This window comes from Miniopterus natalensis, chromosome 2 (assembly GCF_054644295.1).
Source record: "Miniopterus natalensis isolate mMinNat1 chromosome 2, mMinNat1.hap1, whole genome shotgun sequence".
NCBI classification, from domain to species: Eukaryota; Metazoa; Chordata; class Mammalia; order Chiroptera; family Miniopteridae; genus Miniopterus; species Miniopterus natalensis.
Window position 1 is genome coordinate 86,151,459 of NC_142082.1, and position 18,576 is coordinate 86,170,034.

At 31.5% G+C, this 18,576-nt stretch overlaps 1 protein-coding gene across 4 annotated transcripts in view; it reads left to right on the top strand.

Moving 5' to 3' along the window:
- The window catches only part of NBEA (neurobeachin), an 816,964-nt gene that overhangs the window by 167,785 nt on the left and 630,603 nt on the right, over nt 1-18,576 (top strand). For 3 of the 4 annotated variants that reach the window (XM_016197269.2, XM_016197275.2, XM_087814370.1), the window contains exons 11-13: nt 4,927-5,035; nt 15,661-15,813; nt 16,994-17,162. In XM_016197269.2, the coding sequence (XP_016052755.2) occupies nt 4,927-5,035; nt 15,661-15,813; nt 16,994-17,162 (431 nt within the window). Of the gene's footprint in view, nt 1-2,541; nt 2,793-4,926; nt 5,036-15,660; nt 15,814-16,993; nt 17,163-18,576 lie in introns of those variants that run through there. The other variant, XM_087814371.1, reaches the window with a different exon arrangement.

Here is an 18,576-nt window from a genome sequence, read left to right on the forward strand (position 1 = left end):
CATACTGTGTGATTCCATTTATATGAAATTCATGAAAAGTCATAAGTGTAGTGATGGATAAGAGATAAGTAGTTACCCAAGGTTGTGCGTGTTGGGAGAGTGTGACTATAAAGATGTAAAGGGATAGGATAAATGACTATTTTTGATGTGCCGTAACTGGTCTCTACCTTGATTTTGGTGGGATTATACAAATCTGTATATCTAACATTCTCAGAATTGTACATACACAAAAGAAATAAAGAAGTCAGTTTTACTGCATAGATAATTTTCAAAAGATATTTAATTATAAAAAGATTATAAAATTCCTGGGCATGCAGGGCGGGCAAAAGTAGGTTTACAGTTGTTTGTATGAAAAACAATACAATAATAAATAATAATACCAAAAAAAAACTCTGCATCTCTCATAGTCAGAACTGTAAGTCTACTTCTGCGACACCCTGTATGTAGAGCCTAAGTATCAAATAATTATTATTTCAGCTTTCTGTATAATCAGCTGTTTAAACATTTATTTTCTTTATTTGGTATTTTCAGTACTTCTAAGGTATTTTTTTAATCCTGCTTCTGTTAAATAGGCTAGGGGCTTGGCTAAAAGTAGAGCCAGTGCCAGATAAAGCACTGATCAGTTGGCATCCCTGGTAGCATGCTTTGATTGTGAAGGGTATTAGAGTATGCATATATAGTTAATATCATGCATGTGTGATTATGACCTGTCTCTTTTTTCTTTGAAATTTTGAATTTCTTGAGGGTTAGGAAGTTTTATCATCAAATTTCTAAAGTATTCATATATCCCTGGGCTATACATCATTACCATAGTGGTGTTGCCACTTGTTACATGTTCAGGAAAGTTTTCATAAAGCGAGTAGGGCATTTAGAGCATTGGAAGTGGCTGTTGGTCATTTGGAGTTAAATTGCAAACTGTTAGGCTTTGAGAGTTATTTCACTGTTTTTCTTATTTGACTATGCAGATAAATGTATTTTACTTATTTTAGCATATATTTCCACTTGATTTCTGATATGATAAAAGTGACAGTTTGTGTATCAGGATTCATTGCATATGTAGGCAGGTAGGCAGAGGTCTTTTGAGATAGAATCTTCAGGAATATATTGTATAAAAGTGACTGCTAAATGTACCTAGAATTAGAAACTTTTGGTTTAGGCTTTCTTATTTTGAACCATGAAGGAATTTAACTCTTCTAACTTAATTGTGAGATTGTGTATGTGTGTGTGTGTTGCTGGAAATTGTGTTGAGTGTGAAATTATCTTGAGTATGGACTTGAGTTGGTTTCTTTTACAGTTTTATTCTTGCTATGATTACTCTCATCTCCAAAGTTTTGTAATGAAAAAAAAAATAGCATAAAAACTATGATGTTAGATATTTTCTATAATTTTAATTATCTTTTTGCAAGATTTCATTGTATCTCAATACTAAATTAAGCTACCTAAGGCATGAAAATTTATGAAAAAGCCAAAAAATACCCCTGTCTTACTGGTACCTTAAATATTTTTAGAACTTAATCTACTTCTGAATTTATTCTGATAATTACTTTTCTTGTAGTGTTTTTATTTTTAACAATTAAAAACATCTTTTTATAAAGTGAGGTGCTGAATCTCAGGGCAAATATAGAATATTTAATTTTAACATTATTAATTCCATTCTCCTTAATATATTTAAATAGCTCATCAAACTGAGGTACTTGCTTGTTTTTGTACAAAAGCAAATTGAAAGGCTAATTTCTGTATACTAAGAACTGCTTTTGAACTGAACTTAGGTTATCTATTTAATATTAATAATATCAGTTATAAATTAGGTCTATCTTTATGATATACTTTATCTTTACGTAATAAAGTACCTCAAATAATACAACTTGTTGATCACATCACATAAGTTAACTACATTACTTATTTAAAAAAATAAATAATGGAAAAATTAGAATAGATAAAGTAGTATTAAGATCAATTAAAAATCCATACTTATATAAATTTTAATGGAACCTAAATATAGTAGCATTTTTTATTAGAAACAGAATTTAGTTATATTCATACATAGTTATTAAAATTTTCAGGTATTTGTGGGCCAAGACTGATATTTTTCTGTTTTGTTTTGTTTTTAATAATATGGACCAGAAAGCTTTGGAGATTTTAATAAATATACTGTCATTAAATGTATTATTATACCATTTTCTTGAATTTTCCTAAGGTCTAGGCCTTTATAAGTATGACACTGGAAATAAATATTACTTCCTAATTTAATTGAGGCTTATTAAGAATTAGAAGATGGCAATTATTTTTAAGAAATGACCCTAAAGATTCTTAGTGTCGTTTTCCTTAAAAGGAGACAGAATTAGAAACCCATAATTGTTTCTGAAGTGGAATTGCTACTTACAGAACATACGTTACAGTGTCTATTGAAAAGTTTAGCAATTTTCCCTTATGAGATAAAAATCAGAACACTGTTTATCTAACCAGTAAAAAATTCCTGTGAACATATGTTCCTAGGTATTGCTATACTTTTCAAAAGAATTTCCTTTGTTGTGTACACTAGTTTTGGCTGACACAGATACTTGCTTTTGATTTATCCTATGTATTTAGATCCTCTACAGATGAACTGATGTGTCTAGACAGGAAGTGGTTTCTAGGAGATATAGGAATGGGCTGAAGTATCCTTTATATTTGCCTTTGTATCTAGGGGAGTTGGAAATAGGCAAGAATGGAGAGAAATTTTGTATGGCAGTACACAGAATTTTGCAAGTTTATTGTGAGCCCTGCAGCAATCCGATGCATTTTAGTTACTGGTAAGTTTGTTAAATTATGTTTGAAAATGTACCTCTTCGAAGATGGCCATCTATTTACTATTACGTCCACCATGCCAAATATACCTATTTTAAAGATTTTTAAAAGATACGGTATTGCTATTGCATTGGGTCTTAGGTATAAATTAATAATACCTTTGTTAGTGAATGAGGTTGACTTTTCAATTGTTGTCATAGTTAAAATGGAAGTGAAATTAATGTTATATGGATAACATAGTCATGTTAAGATTTTGGAAAAATAAAATTAATATTTCTGATTTTGTAATGAAACTCTACAGTGTTTAGAAGTCAGAGTTAATTCATTAGATGTTTGAGAAAGAGTTGTCTTTCTTACATAAAAGCGTAAGAAAATCCATGGCATCCTTGTAATTTTATATGGCTCTACATAGGAGAGTGATTTATTGTAAGAAATACTTTTTTGCATTTTTTTATGGACCACAGGGATCATAGTGATGCTTTTCTAGTCTTTTTGGCAGTGCCGATGTTTAGGAACTCTGGTCATCTTTCTTCCTAAATCGCTAACTGAGGTGTAGGTTAAAGTTTCATGAAAAGACTAGGAAATTGTGTAATCTCTATGCTGTAGCTCTCTTCATTCTTTTCAAACATTTAGGCAGAAGTAGTATGTATAATAGTACTTAAGCAATTATTTGTGAAGTGGCTTTGACTATTGATACAATTCATTTAAAATGGACTTGATTACTTTTAATAGCTGTTCTTTTTAACAAAAACATTTTTAAAAAATCCCAAGGAATTCCTTGGTAGTTGTGTTTTTCTTGTAAATGTCTACCTTTGATTTTTAAGGACAAAGTAAAACAATAACATTGATTCGTAGTATAGTTTGTTTCTGTGGTTTAAAGATACAGTGCCAAATAATGTAATTGAATTTTAATTTCCTGTAATGAAGTACTTTATTTTCAAATATATTATATTTTTCTAGCTGAAATATAATGTTAAACTTTTGCTTTTTATAATAATGATAATTTTTGTTAGTTATTTTTATGAGAATTTTTTTTGATTTGAACAAGTATGGCTACATTGTCAGAGTAAAGTGGTATCATTTTTATTGAAACCAAAAGAACTAGAATAACTCCAGGGAATAGAATAACTTTAGGTTATTTTTGGGCCTTAATAATTTTCAGGTTTTCCTCATCACCAGATTTTTTAAATTTTTTGTAGGAATGAGTACTTGTGTATTAAAATATATTTAGAAATTTGAGGCTTTACCCATTGTGTAAATATATATTATTTTAATAGCTGGTAAAGTCTGACTTATAGTCATTTATTGTTACAAACTATGGTAAACATATAACTAGAAATTCTATCATGTATGAATGCTTCTGGTTGAAATTGTTCTATATAACTTTGTGAAGCAATATGTTATCACAGCTTAATTCAATGCAATAATTTCTTTTTCTTTTGTTTTTTCATTCAGTTGCCATATCAAGTGTTTTATGTTTGTCTGGCACATATCTTCATGCACTTTTGTGTTAGTATATACATTGTGCTACTGTCACTTTTCATTTTATTATTACATAAATCTTTTATTTTCTCTGCTCTCATGAACTTTTCCCGAGGGCATATAAGGTCATAAGTAACGTTGTACAATTCTCTGGATATTTTATAAAAAATGTAAGTTATTTTTGAAAAATAGGTTTAAATGAAAAGTTTATTTAAAAAATTGGTGTGTTCTTCCAAAACAATCTTGTATACCTATTTAAAAATCTTTCAGATATCAGGTTCTTCAAATAAATATTATGATAAAGTATTTATTATGATGAAGTAACATATTTGTGGGTGTGTTTCTTATGCTAGATTTACTTGAAGCAGGGAATTTATATGTGTTTCTGTAAACTTAAATGTTTTGCTTTGGAATATAAAAATTTCACACAGTTATGTGTTGATTTATGATATTTAATTTTAAATAGATAAAATTAGTTTCTTCATGCTTGTGAGAAAATATATTATTGCATAATTTAGAGTATAATAGTCATTGTCAGCAAAACATATTAGATTTGAATATGGTTATCTTTTGTCATAATAAAATACTGAAATTGAACACTGTTTGTAATCAACATTTGATGATGACATAATGAAATTATCTGTACTTTACATGCAGTGCTACTCTTTTGGCATTCCTGGTTGAACTCCTTAAAAGTTCAGTAGCCATGCAAGAACAGATGCTGGGTGGAAAAGGCTTTTTAGTCATTGGCTACTTACTTGAAAAGGTAAGTGATATATAATGGTGGTTTTATTGTGTAGCCGTCAAAGATGGACAACTGACAATCACTAATTATACATTTTCTATAGTTTCCCTCTCCATTGATATAAAACTGACAATCACTAATTAAACATTTTCTATAGTTTCCCTCTCCATAATATAAAAATGCTTGGGTGAACTCACAAGCATTTTTATATTATGCACCTAGATGTAAGTGTAGACATTGAACTAACTTGGGTGTTCATTTATATAATGAAAAAGTTTATATAATGAAAAAATTCTGAGTGAAAATAGAAACTAAAAAAATTTTTTTCATCTGCTTTTCTTCAAAGTTATAAGTTTATTCTTCTTTCTTAATCATGGAAAACTGTTTTCCTATGTATAGAGTACTGAGGACTGCTTAGAAGATTTATGTTAAATTACATTTTACTTGAATGAGATACTATAAAATACCTTTGCTACATTACTGTGCAAGACAAGATCACTGTCAGGAACTACCTCTTAAATATACTTGTCATTTTTTTAAAAATATACTAGTCATTTATTTATTTTAAATATATATTTTTAAATATACTTGTAACTTATTTACTGATGGTTTATCAGCATCATTCTAAAGTGAGCTTTTGTTTTTACACTAAAAGTTAGCTTAAAATTAGAAATATGTGAAAAGACTTCAAATCAAGTAAATACGCTTATTCAGTTCATTCTTTCTCAGAATCAATGTCCTTAATATTATACTGTCAGTTTAGTGGGTATAAATATTTTCTCTTTGTGGTATTTATTTGCATTTTTTAGATTTTGAATAAGATTGGATATATATATGCCTATATATGTATTGGACATTTATTGTTTCTCTTCTGTGAAGTACTTACTTATGTCCTTTGCCAATTTTCCCTACTAGCTTCGAGACCCCCACTCCTAGGCAATTTGTAATCTACTTTTTGTCTTTGTGATCTTATGTATTCTAGATATTTTTTATAAGTGGAATCATATAATATTTGTCCTTTTGTAACTGGCTTATTTCACTGAGTATAATTTTTACAAGATGCATACCTGTTGTAGCATATATCAGAGCTTCATTCCTTTTTGAAACTGAACAATATCCCATTGTATGTATTTACTACATTTTGTTTATTCATCTGTCAATGGACATTTGTATTGTTTCTATCTTTTGGCTACTATGAATAATGCTGCTATGAATGGTCATGTACAAGTTTGTGTATAGAGATATGTTTTTATTTCTCTTGGGTAGATATCTGTGAATTGATTTTCTTGGTCCTATTGTACCTCTATGTTCAATCATTTAAGAAACTGCTAGACTGTTTTCCAAAGTAGCTCTACCATTTTGCATTTCTATCTGCTTTTTTTTTTCTAGCCATCATCTTAGTAGGTGTGAAATGGCATATTATGTTTTTTTGCATCTCTTTGATATCTAATGATGTTAAGCAACTTCATGTGCATGTTGCCTATTTGTATACATTTTTTGAGAAATGTTTATTTAGAACTTTTGCCAATTTTAAATAATTGGAATTATGTGTTTGTTTTAATTATTGAGTTGTAGGAGTTATGTGATTTGCAAAGGTATTCTTATTTATTAGATATGTGATTTGCAAAGGTATTCTTCCATTCTGTAGATCATATTCTATTATCATTTGTATTTCTCTGATGACAAATTAAGTTGAGCATTTTCATATATTCATTGTCTTTTTTGTTATCTTTTTTCATTAAAACATGCAGTGATGCCCATTTTCATTTGAATTGCCTAATATTTTCTTATTAATTTATGGAACTTCTGTATATATCCCGGATATGAGTCCTCTGTTGGATATGTATTGCAAATATCTCTTCTTCTGCACCTTGCCTTTTCACTCTCCTAATCGTGTTTTTTTATGAATAAAAGTCCTTAATTTAAATATAGGTCATGCTTTCATTTTCTTTTATGATTAGCCCATTTTGGATTCTTATGTATGCCAAAGCCATGAGACTCAAAATTATGTTTTACATTTTACTTTTCACATTTAGATTTACAGTACACCTCCAGTTGAATTTTGTGTATAGTATGAGATATAAAGGTCAAAATTTATTTTTTTATGTATTCTCTCTTTCTCTCTCTGTGTATATGTGTGCGTATGTGTGCATGTATATATATATGAATGACTGGGCGACCATCTGTACATGAGGTCATTTCCAGAATCTTATCTATTGTTTTTTTTCCCTGTCTTTGAGGCAATACAACATTATCTTGATATCTCATAGTGTGCCATTTAGCTTTATTGTTCTTTGAAATTGCCTTGGCTATTCTTGAGTCTCTGCACAAGTATATACGTCACCTTTATAATTTTCACCAAAAAAAATCCTAGGAATTTTATTGTATTAGGTTGACATGTTTCATTGAATCTTTAAATTCATACACTTAGTATATCATTCTGTTTATTTAGGTCTCTTTGGAAGATTTCTGTGTAGAAAACTTTTTGCTAGATTTTTTACCTAGATAGTTGAGGTTTTATAAATTTAATTTTTTATTTGTTATTGGTAAATAGAAATATAATTGATGTTTATACTGATCTTTTATATACTTATCTTGTTATTCCTCTCTTAAACCTAGTAGTTTGCAGATTTAAAAAATTCTGTTAAAAATCATATATCTGAGAACGATAATTTTTTTTCTTTTTAATACATTTTATGTTTTTCCTCCCTTGATTAACTGTACCATCTAAGACATTCATTATAGTGTTGAATAGAAGTTGTAATGGTGAGCATTCCTATCTAATTTCAGATTTCATGGGCAAAACTATCAATTATTATCAACTAAGTAAGATATATGGTATAGATTATATTTTTCCCCCATTGATCCCAACCACACTGCACCTCCCACTCCAGGCCTTCACCACATTATTGTCTGTGTCCATGGGTTATGCATATAAGTTTTAGGTTACTCTCTCCCCACCCACCTACCCCCACTTACCCTCCGAGGTTCCTCTGTATGTTCCATGCTTCTATGTCTCTGGATCTGTTTTGTTCATCGGTTTATTATGTTCATTAGATTGCACATATGAGTAAGATAATGTGATACTTCTCTTTCTTTGACTGGTTTATCTCAAATAGCTTTGTACTCTCCAGGTCCCACTTTGCTGACTCAGAGCGCAAGGGGTCCGTTTTTACAGTTGCATAATATTCCATGGTGTAAATGTTCGAGAAGATGCTTGATACCATTTCAGTCTTCTTGACCTTGTAGAGACTGGTTTTGTGCCCTAACATGTGGTCTGTCATTGAGAATGTCCCGTGTGCACTTGAGGAGAATGTCTATTCTGCACCTTTGGCGTGAAATGTTATGTAAATGTCAATTAAATCCATCTGATCTAGTGTGTCATTTAGAGTCACTGTTTCCTTGATGATTTTTTGGTCTGGAAGATCTATACACTAAAGTCAGTGGTGTGTTAAGTTCCCCTACTATGACTGTATTGCTCTTGATCTCACCCTTAGAGTCCTCCAGTAGTTTTTTTTTTCTCTTCAGCCTGTGTGAGTCTTTTGATCTGAGGTTAGTCTCTTGTAGACAACATATATTTGGGCCCTGTTTTGTTATCCATTCACGTACCCTATGTTTTGATTAGAACATTTAATACATTTACATTTAAGGTTCTTATTGATCGGTGCTTATCTATTGCCATTTTAATTCTTTGTGACTATATTTCTCTCTCTCAATTTCTACTTCTTATTACAGCAGTCCCTTTAACATTTCTTGTAATGCTGGTTTGGTGGTAATAAACTTCTTTAGACTTTTCTGGTCTGGAAAGCTCTTTATTTCACCATCTATTTTGAATGATAGCCTTGCTGGGTAGAGTATTGTTGGTTTCAGATCCTTGCTTTTCATTACCTTGAACAGTTCATGCCATTCCCTTCTGGCTTGTAGGGTTTCTGATAAGAAATCAGCTGACAGATTTATGGGAACTCCTTTGCAAGTAACAACTTCCTTTTCCCTTACTGCCTTTAAGATTCTCTTCGTCTTGAATTTTTGGCATTTTAATTATGTTGTGTCTGGGTGAGGTCCTCTTTGGGTTCTTCTTGCTTGGGACACTCTGTGCCTCATGAACCTGTGTGACTTTTCCTTCACCAGGTTAGGGAGGTTTTCTGCCATTATTTCTTCAAACAGGTTCTCTAACCCTTGCTGACTTTCTTCCTCTTCTGGCATTCATTCATATGATGTGAATATTTTTACATATAATTTTGTCCAACAGCTCCTTTAAACTGTCCTCCAGTTTTTTAATTGTTTTTTTCTTTTTGGTTCTCTGATTAAGTTATTTTTTTTCTACCGTTTTCTAATTAGCTGATTCAGTCCTTATCTTCCCATAAAGTGCTATTTATTCTTTCTAATGTATTTTTTATTTCTACTGTATCATTTTTAATTTCTTTCATGGTTTCCATATCTTTTCTCATGCTGTTGAGCATCCTTATGATCAGTATTCTGAACTCTATATCTGATAGATTACTTTTCTCCATTTCATTTAGCTCTTCTTCTAGTGAATTCTTTTGTTCTTTCTATTGGGCCTTGTTTTTTTGATTTCCTTATTTTGGCTGCCTGTTTGGATTTTTTTCTGTGTATTAATTAGATCGCTGGGACCCCCAGTCTTTTGGATGGTCTCTGGTCCCAACCAATGTCAGACGCTGTTTGTGATTGGCCTTTAGTACCCTGTTTGAAGCTTTCAGCACTCCACTGCTCTTGTTCCTTCTGCTGGGCTGGGTGCATTTGGAAAGGACCAGGATGCACACCAAGGTCATAGATTATGTTTTGTTGTTTTTTTAAATCAAATTAAGAAACTGTCTCTTTCAAGTTTGCTAAGAATTTTCTTTATCGAAAACAGGTGTTGAATTTTATCAAATGCTTTCTCTGCATTACTTTAGTTATGATCTTTCTACATTTTTTATTAGTTTAGTGAATTACATTGATTTTAAAATGTGAAATCATTCTTATATCCTTGGAATCCTCTCTAGTCTTAGGTTCATTCCCATTCTAACTAGGCTTTCATCTCTTTACTTCCCTTAAAATGGCTGTGCATCACCAGTAGCCTTCATATTCTTAAACTTCATGATTCTCAGTCTTCATCTTACTTGACCTTTTAACATTTTAGTTTAACATTCTTTCCTTGCAATGCTTTCTTCAATTGTATTTTGTGACAGTATTCTTTGTTTCTTTTCTTTTTACCTCCTTGGACTCTTTTTATTCTCTCCTAGTAGTTCCTCCCCTTGTTTCTAAATTCTAAGATGGTGGTGCTTTGGTATTGAATCCTGGAAACCTTTTTACTTTTCTGTTTACAGTTTAATTGAGTTTACCATTTCCTTAGCTATCATTATCCTATAAATACCAAATATTCTCAAATGTGTATCTCCAACCACAACCTTTCCTTTGACTGCTAGTCTCTCATATTCATCTCCAGGTGGTGCCTAGTAAGCTTCACAAATATAAATTATCCAAACTATTACTTTTTATTTTCCTCTATAATCTTCAGTCTTTTGTTAGTTAATAACATCACCATTCAACAGGTACTTCAGACCAAAAATGTTAATCCTTTTTTACTCTACTTTTTCACACAGTAATTTCATAATCTCAGCAAATTTTCTTGCTTAGTGTCAAAACATATTCAGAATCATTGACTACTTTATAGTTACTATTCTACTCCTTTCTATATCCGTGGATATTATCTCAGTTCAAATTATCATCTTTCGCCATTGGTTACCTATAGTCCACTTTTCACTTGCAGTCAGGCTAGCACTCCTAAAATGTGCCAGATCTTATAACTCCATTCTTTTTGAGTAAATTCACAAATTTCTTACTTCTGATATCATCTCTCTAACATTCTCCTATTTGCCTTCTCTTTTGCAGTCACATTGGTCATAAAAAGGCTTTAGTCTTTCTTGTAAAAACTAAAATGGTAATCATATGCCCATCTCAGAACTTTTGAATTTTTCCCCCATTGCTTTGATCATTCTTTCCATAGATACACACATAGCTTGATTGTACACTTCATTCAGGATTTTTCTTATCACACCTTATCAGAGAAGGCTTTCCCATCACTGCAAATAGAATTGAATTTTTTACACCACCATTCTGATATTTTTAAAAATTTGTCTTTTGTAGATAGCATATATTTGGGTCTTGTTTTCTTATCTATTCAGCTGCCCTGTGTCTTTTGATTGGAGCATTTAACCCCAAATATATGCTGCCTACATGAGATCAACCTCAGAACAAAAGACCCACACAGGCTGGGAAAAAACAAAAACCAAAAAAAACTTCTGGAGGACTTTAAGGGAGAGACCGACAGCAACATATTCATAGTACGGGACTGTAACACCCCACTGACTTTACATACTTTTCCAGACAAAAAAATCAACAAGGAAATAGTGACTCTAAATGACACACTAGATCAGATGGTTTTAATTGACATTTACAGAACATTTCACTCCAAGACTGCAGAATAGACATTCTCCTCAAGTGCACATGGCACATTCTCAAAGATAGACCACATGTTAGGACACAAAACAAGTCTCTATAAATTCAAGAAGATTGAAATCATATCAAGCATCTTCTTGGGGCTTTACACCATCGAATACTATGTGGCTGTTAAAAAGGAGAATCTCTTACCCTTTGAGACAGCATGGTGGGACTTGGAGAGTGTTATACTAAGTGAGATAAACCATTCAGAGAAAGACAAGTACCACATGAACTCACTGATACGTGGCATCTAATGAACAAAATAAACTGGTGAACCAAATAAATCCAGAGACATACAAGCATGGAACAGACTGATGAATCTCAGATGGAAGGCGCGCGCGCGTGTGTGTGTGTGTGTGTGTGTGTGTGTATGTGTATAGGAAGGTATTAACCTAAGAACTTATATGCATATATGCATATTCCATGGACATAGACAATAGTGTCAGGTGCAGGGTGGAGGGGATCAGTGGGGAAAAAGGAGACATTTGTAATACTTTCAACAATAAAGATAAATTAAAGCATTTAAAATAATTGTTTATTTTCTTCCTCCTTTCACTAGAATGTAGCCTTTAGATTCATGAAAGCAGGGGCAATATCTTTTTTTTTCTCACCTTATTGCTGTATCTTCAACACCTAACAGAGAGCCTGACTTAATGAATATTTTTTGAATTGAATAAATGAAATAGTTACTTGCTTCTTTGATTATCTAAAGAGAATATGCTGTCCGGCCGGGCGTGGCTCAGTGGTTAAGCGTCCACCTAGGATCCAGGCGATCAGGGTTCAGTTCCCGGTCAGGGCACATCCCCGGGTTGCGGGCTGCAGCCCATCAATGACTCTCTCATCATTGATGTTTCTGTCTCTCTCTCTCCCTCTCCTTTCCTCTCTCTGAAATCAATAAAGATATATTTAAAAAATAAAAAATAAAGAGAATATGCTTTATCAGTGAGTGTTTACATTGTTTTATTTTTAAATAATCAGCTTCCAGGTGAGTAGCATAGATAATAATGATTCCATTTCTATTTTATCATCAATTGATAACAAGTTAATGGTCAACTATCTTACCTTCATTTCCTGTCTTAAAAGGTATAAATTAGCTATCAAGGAAGGTAGTCTAAAATCTATAAGTTATCAAGGAAAGTAATCTGATCATAGAGGCCTTGATATTCATCACATTTAGACTGTTTCATGAAAAACATTTAAGGTATTTTGTTTTATTTTGCCAAATATGAATCTTCTTGAAACTATTATTACTTAAAAATAGAATATATTAGATAAGCTATATGAAATTAAAACTAGTGAAGGACTGGCTGAAGTTTTCCATAATCATTGATCTCTTTTTTAATTGTATTCCCCTTTCCATGAATAATATTTTAGAATTTAAAAATATTATATTCTTTCCATTAAAGTTCCTTTAAAATGAGTGCCTAATCTTTTCTGTTTTGTTTTTACTCAAGTATTTTTTTGTTTTTCTCTCCCTATCCCCTTTAATAACTCAAGTGTTTGTTAGAACCATTTCCTTTATCTTCTTAAAAAATTCTCATGTAAAGTTATGCCCTAAGGCTTGGTTTGAATTTTGTAGCACTATTGCTTATTTACTAACCATTGGTGTTTTGTGAAACATACAAGCCTACTAATAGAAAATTATTGCTGGTCTTACCATTCTTAACCTAATTAAATGCCACCTTTCAGTAATACCTTCCTTTTACCATCCTTCTACAAATTTCCTGTCCACTTCATGTTTCCTTCATTCACTTATAAGCACTTAGAATATTACATATTTTATCCTTTTATTTTATTTATTGTATACCTCTGCCTTTTTAAAACAACAATGTTTTTTATTGATTTCAGAAAGAGGAAAGGAGAGGGGGAGAGAGAGAGAAACATCAGTGATGAGAGACAATCATTGATTGGCTGCTTCCTGGAAGCTCGCCCCCTACTGGGGATAGAGCTCACAACCCAGGCATGTGCCCTGACCAGGCACCTCTGCCTTCTTTTTCCTTACAATGTAAGTTCTATGAGGGCAGATGTCATCTTCTTAACTGTTTTTTCAACAGTCCTGAGGAGAGTGCCTAGAAAATAGTAAATATTCAACATATTTATTTTCTGAATGGCTGAATGAAAAGTTTCATGCTCTAACTTTACAGTAAAGGAAATGTATATAAGAGTTTTACAAGGTGAGTGAACATGATGACACAAACTGGTGTTAGGTAGGTGAAACTGGGCAAAAGAATTATTTGCTTGGTTCAATGAAAATTTTTTTAGTTTTGAGTTTTATTTCCTTTAGATACTGTGAGCAATCTTCACTACTTATTGTCTCCTACCCTAATTCATATATTGTTGTTGAGTACTCGCATATTATAATCATTTGAGTTTGTGATTGCTTATGTAGAAGTATGGAAATCCATGGCATGCTTAAATCAAATTTACTGAGTTGTCCTTGTCATGAGCATGATGAATGTAAGTAATATTACACCTTAATAATCCTATACTGATAGTTGGACTTTTATCAGTGGATAATGCAGATAAAGTTGTAATATGACCTGCACTTTAAGGTTGAGTAGTAAGTGATTCTTTACCCTGGAGAGGCTGATAATACTGCAAAAATGGTCACTAGATGAGGAAGAAGAGATTTGTGTAAGCAGATACATTTTTTGACATTTGATTTTCAATTATTAGCTTCTTTGAACATCTTTTCCTGTATAATATTTTCTACTGAAATTATATGCTAGCCCTGGCTAGTTTTGCTCAGTGGTGTCAGCTTCAGCCTGGGTACTGAAGGGTCCCAGGTTCGATTCCAGCCAGGGGCGTGTGCCTTGGTTGCAGGATCCATCTCCAGTCCCAGTCAGGGCATGTGCGGGAGGCAAGCAATTGATGTGAACACATCGATGTTCCTCTCTCTTTCTCTCTCTCTTCCCCCACTTCCACTCTCTCTGAAGAGCAATGAAAAAAAATATCTTCTGGTAAGGATTTTTTTTTTTTAAAAGTATACTTTAGTATAGCAATGTCCAGTTAAAGTCTAATGCAAGTTTCATATGCTATTTAAATTTTTTTCAGTAAAAAGTAACTGGTGCAACTAACTTTAATAACATATTTTATTTGACCTAGTATATCCAAAATATTACCACTTTAACACATACTCAATAAGAAAAAGAATAATAAGTATATTGTATTTTTTTTTTTCATTCTAAACCTTCAAAATCCAAGATGTACATAACTACAGCATGTATTACTTAGAACTAGACACATTTTCAAGGGCTTAGTAGCCACATATGACTAGTGGCTACTCTTTTGGACAGAAGCCTTAAGGTTTGATTTGAATTTTGGGATATCTATCATTCATCTAAATAACATTGGCAGTTGAAAATTCTTGATGGGAGTACTCAGCATAGACATAGTGTTATATGAAGCTTTGGAAGCCTAAAATATCCAGGGAGGGTATATTTATGGAGAAGAGAGTACCAAATAATCTTCAGCAGTTTCCATCTTTTTAAGCAAAGGACACAGAAATAATCTGATGGTCATGTACTCCAAAGGGGGGCAGTATTTTCAAGATCTGCTTTTCCAACTATGAATAGGTCAAAAAAGTTTATGATGTGCAAGATGCATTGCATTTGTCAATGTGAAACTCATTTGTAACTTTTTGAAGAAAGTATTCAGTAGAATGGTAGCGTCGATTTATTTTCCCTTTGGATTGGAATCAGCAAGAACACCTCTCTGTCCTAATGTCTTTTTATTTATTTTTTGTGTGTGTATTCAATTAATATTAGTTTATTTTAATTTTGTTTGTTTAAAATCTTTTTACCATCAATTTCTACAAAAATGGAATAAAATCATTTATTATTCATAACTTACTTTATTTCTTTAGCTTGAGTTAATAGTGGCATTTTTTAAACAGATATTTATCTTCAGTTGCTCTGGAAAGAGCTTCGGATAACAAACTGTCATTCAGAGAATTATCTTAAAATTCTAAGTTTCTAAATATAATTAAATTTTAAATAGCAAAGGAAATATAAAGTTTTTTTCAACTTTTTATTTAAAATATTAACAACAGAATATGAAAAATGAATATGTACTTATATTTAGTCAAGAATTTTACGCTTTGATATTCTCCATAGTTTTAGCTTGAATTTGTTTTCTTTCTTTAGTCCTCACGAGTTCATATAACTAGAGCTGTCCTAGAGCAATTTTTATCCTTTGCAAAATACCTTGATGGTTTATCCCATGGAGCACCTTTGCTGAAGCAGCTTTGTGATCACATTTTATTCAACCCAGCCATCTGGATACATACACCTGCAAAGGTAAAAGTTTATTTTCATTTATTTTATTTTAGTATAATGTTATAAATAATATTTATTGGATCTAAACTATCCTGTAGAAAACATTTGGAATTTTCAGCTTATTTTGTAGTCATTATGAAGCAGTTGTATTAAGTAGTATCAGAAATCAAAATATTCAATACGTAACTATTAAAATAAATGAAACTATAGTTAAAATTATACTGGATGTAATAACTGGATTCTGAAGTCATTAGGTGTGGTTTATACTTTTCCAAGAAAGAGAATTTGGTATACTAATTATTAGAAGACTAAGAAAAGAGAAAATAACAGGTAACCAACTGTAGTATGATAATTGTTATCATGTGATAGGAAAATTGCTTGTATTGTAAATGTAGAGTTTACGTTATGATGTAAATATTATTTGTTTTAAAATAGATATATACATAAGAATTTTTTTTCTAGATATAAACATAAAATTTTTAGTATTTTTACATACCCACACTTACCCCTTTTATAGTCTGGTATAAATCAATAATGAGGGGTATCTTTTATGAATTTGAGCTGCCTTTTGCAATTTTCAAATCTTTCAGTAACTTTGTGTAAATAATGGTTAAGTTTTGACTTTTATTATGATTTATCATGTTCATTATAGTCTAATCTCAAACCTGAAGTTCGTTCACTATTTCAACACGGTATTTGACTTGTCATTTCTCTGTTTACATGGTTAGACTGCAGTATTGTGGCAATGGGTTGTGGTATTTTGAAATTACATGAACTTTTAAGATATATGACAACAATATGTATTTTTGGCAGATATGACATAGCTGTCTGATGTTATTTCTGTTCTTTTGAGCTGCTGAAATGTACTTTGATATAGGGTTTTAGTCTAGTTGAATTTTTGAATAATTTGATCATCTTTTCAGATACTTTGAATGGAAATATAGATTTATTTAAAATTATTTCATGGTTAATAGCTATTACATTACCTTTATTAAAAGAAATGTTATTAGAATGTGTTATTGCAGATTGCTTTTTAATATAAAAATATTTAATAAATATTTATTTTTAACCTCATAATAGATGCTACTTCGTTGGCCTTTACTCATTTTCATTTAAGTTAGAATAGAATGTATATGCATAATATAAACACTTGAAGCATTTTAAGTTTATTTTAATGTTCTGTTAATATTTTGTGTATTAGGTTCAGCTTTCTCTATATACCTATTTGTCTGCTGAATTTATTGGAACTGCTACCATTTATACCACCATACGTAGAGTAGGAACAGTGTTACAGCTAATGCACACATTAAAATATTACTACTGGGTCATTAATCCTGCTGACAGTAGTGGCATTACACCTAAAGGATTAGGTAAGTGTAATACTTACCTGTACTTTACACTGTACTATGATTGTTCTATATTCTGAGTATTGTTATAGTGAACTGATATGCATAGTTATAAGAATATCACTGAACTTTTGTCTTTCTTATAGTAAACTAGTATATTGAGGATTTTTTGTGGTCAAGAAGTTTATAACTCTGCAATATTAAATTATTTTCGGAATAAAGGCAGGTAAAAGAAATAATATTCTACTTTGTAGCCAATATGCTTATTGTGATGCCTGAATATATATTTATAATATTAAAAACATGAATATATTGGTCATTGTCTGTGAATTCTAATACAGTTACTTCAACATTTTGAAATTGTTTACTTGTTTCCCAAACTTCACTATTTCTTACAAGTATAGTAGAAGCTAATTATTCACTGCAGTGTGCTGTTTAAAATATATTGACAGGTTTTCTAATTATATAAAAATACATACTCATTGTAGAAAATACAAGAATACAAAAGAAAAATTATTCATAACCCAAACTTCAGGAATTAACTGTTACAAGTTTGGCATGTGTTCTTTCACTAGTTCTCATTGAATACATGTGTGAAATATTTAAACTCTTACAGAATTGAGATTTTCACATGTTTTTTATTCTTGGCTCTACATAGTATTATAAGTGGATGTACCATTTACATATTTCTAAACTTTTGATTCTATGAATAATCAAATCTACAAATAATTCAGTGGTCAATTTCATTGTACATAATCATTTACCTCATTTTTTTTTTTTAATGTATCTTTATTGATTTCAGAGAGAGGAAAGGAGAAGGAGAGAGAGAGATAGAAATATCAATGATGAGAGAGCCATTGATTGGCCGCCTCCTACACGCCCCCAACTGGGGATCGAGCCCGCAACCCCAGGCATGTGCCCTGACCGGGAATCGAACCTGATCGACTGGATCCTAGGTCAATGCTCAACCACTGAGCCACGCCCAGCCAGGCTTACCTCATTTTTGATTTGTTTAGAATTACTGAGAAATGGTCTCATAATAAATACTGTCAGTTTTTTTCAGAAATATTGTACCAGTTTACAATTTTACCAGTAGCATGTTAGAGTGCTTTTCTCAGCTTATTGACAATAGCATTGCAAATTATTGTTTTATAAAAATCTTTTTGATAGGTTAAAATAGCATTTCACTACTTTGATAATCCTTTATCAGCTTGTTTTTACATCTTTTATTTTATTTATATGTTTTTATTGATTTCAGAGAGAGAAAGAGAGAGAGAGACAGAGAGAGAGAGACAGAGAGAGAAACATCAATGATGAGAGAGTCATAGATCAGCTGCCTCCATACATGCATCCCCTATTGGGGATTGTGCATGTGCCCCACCAGGAATAGAACCATGACCTCGTTTCATAGGTCCACACTCAACCACTGAGCCATTCC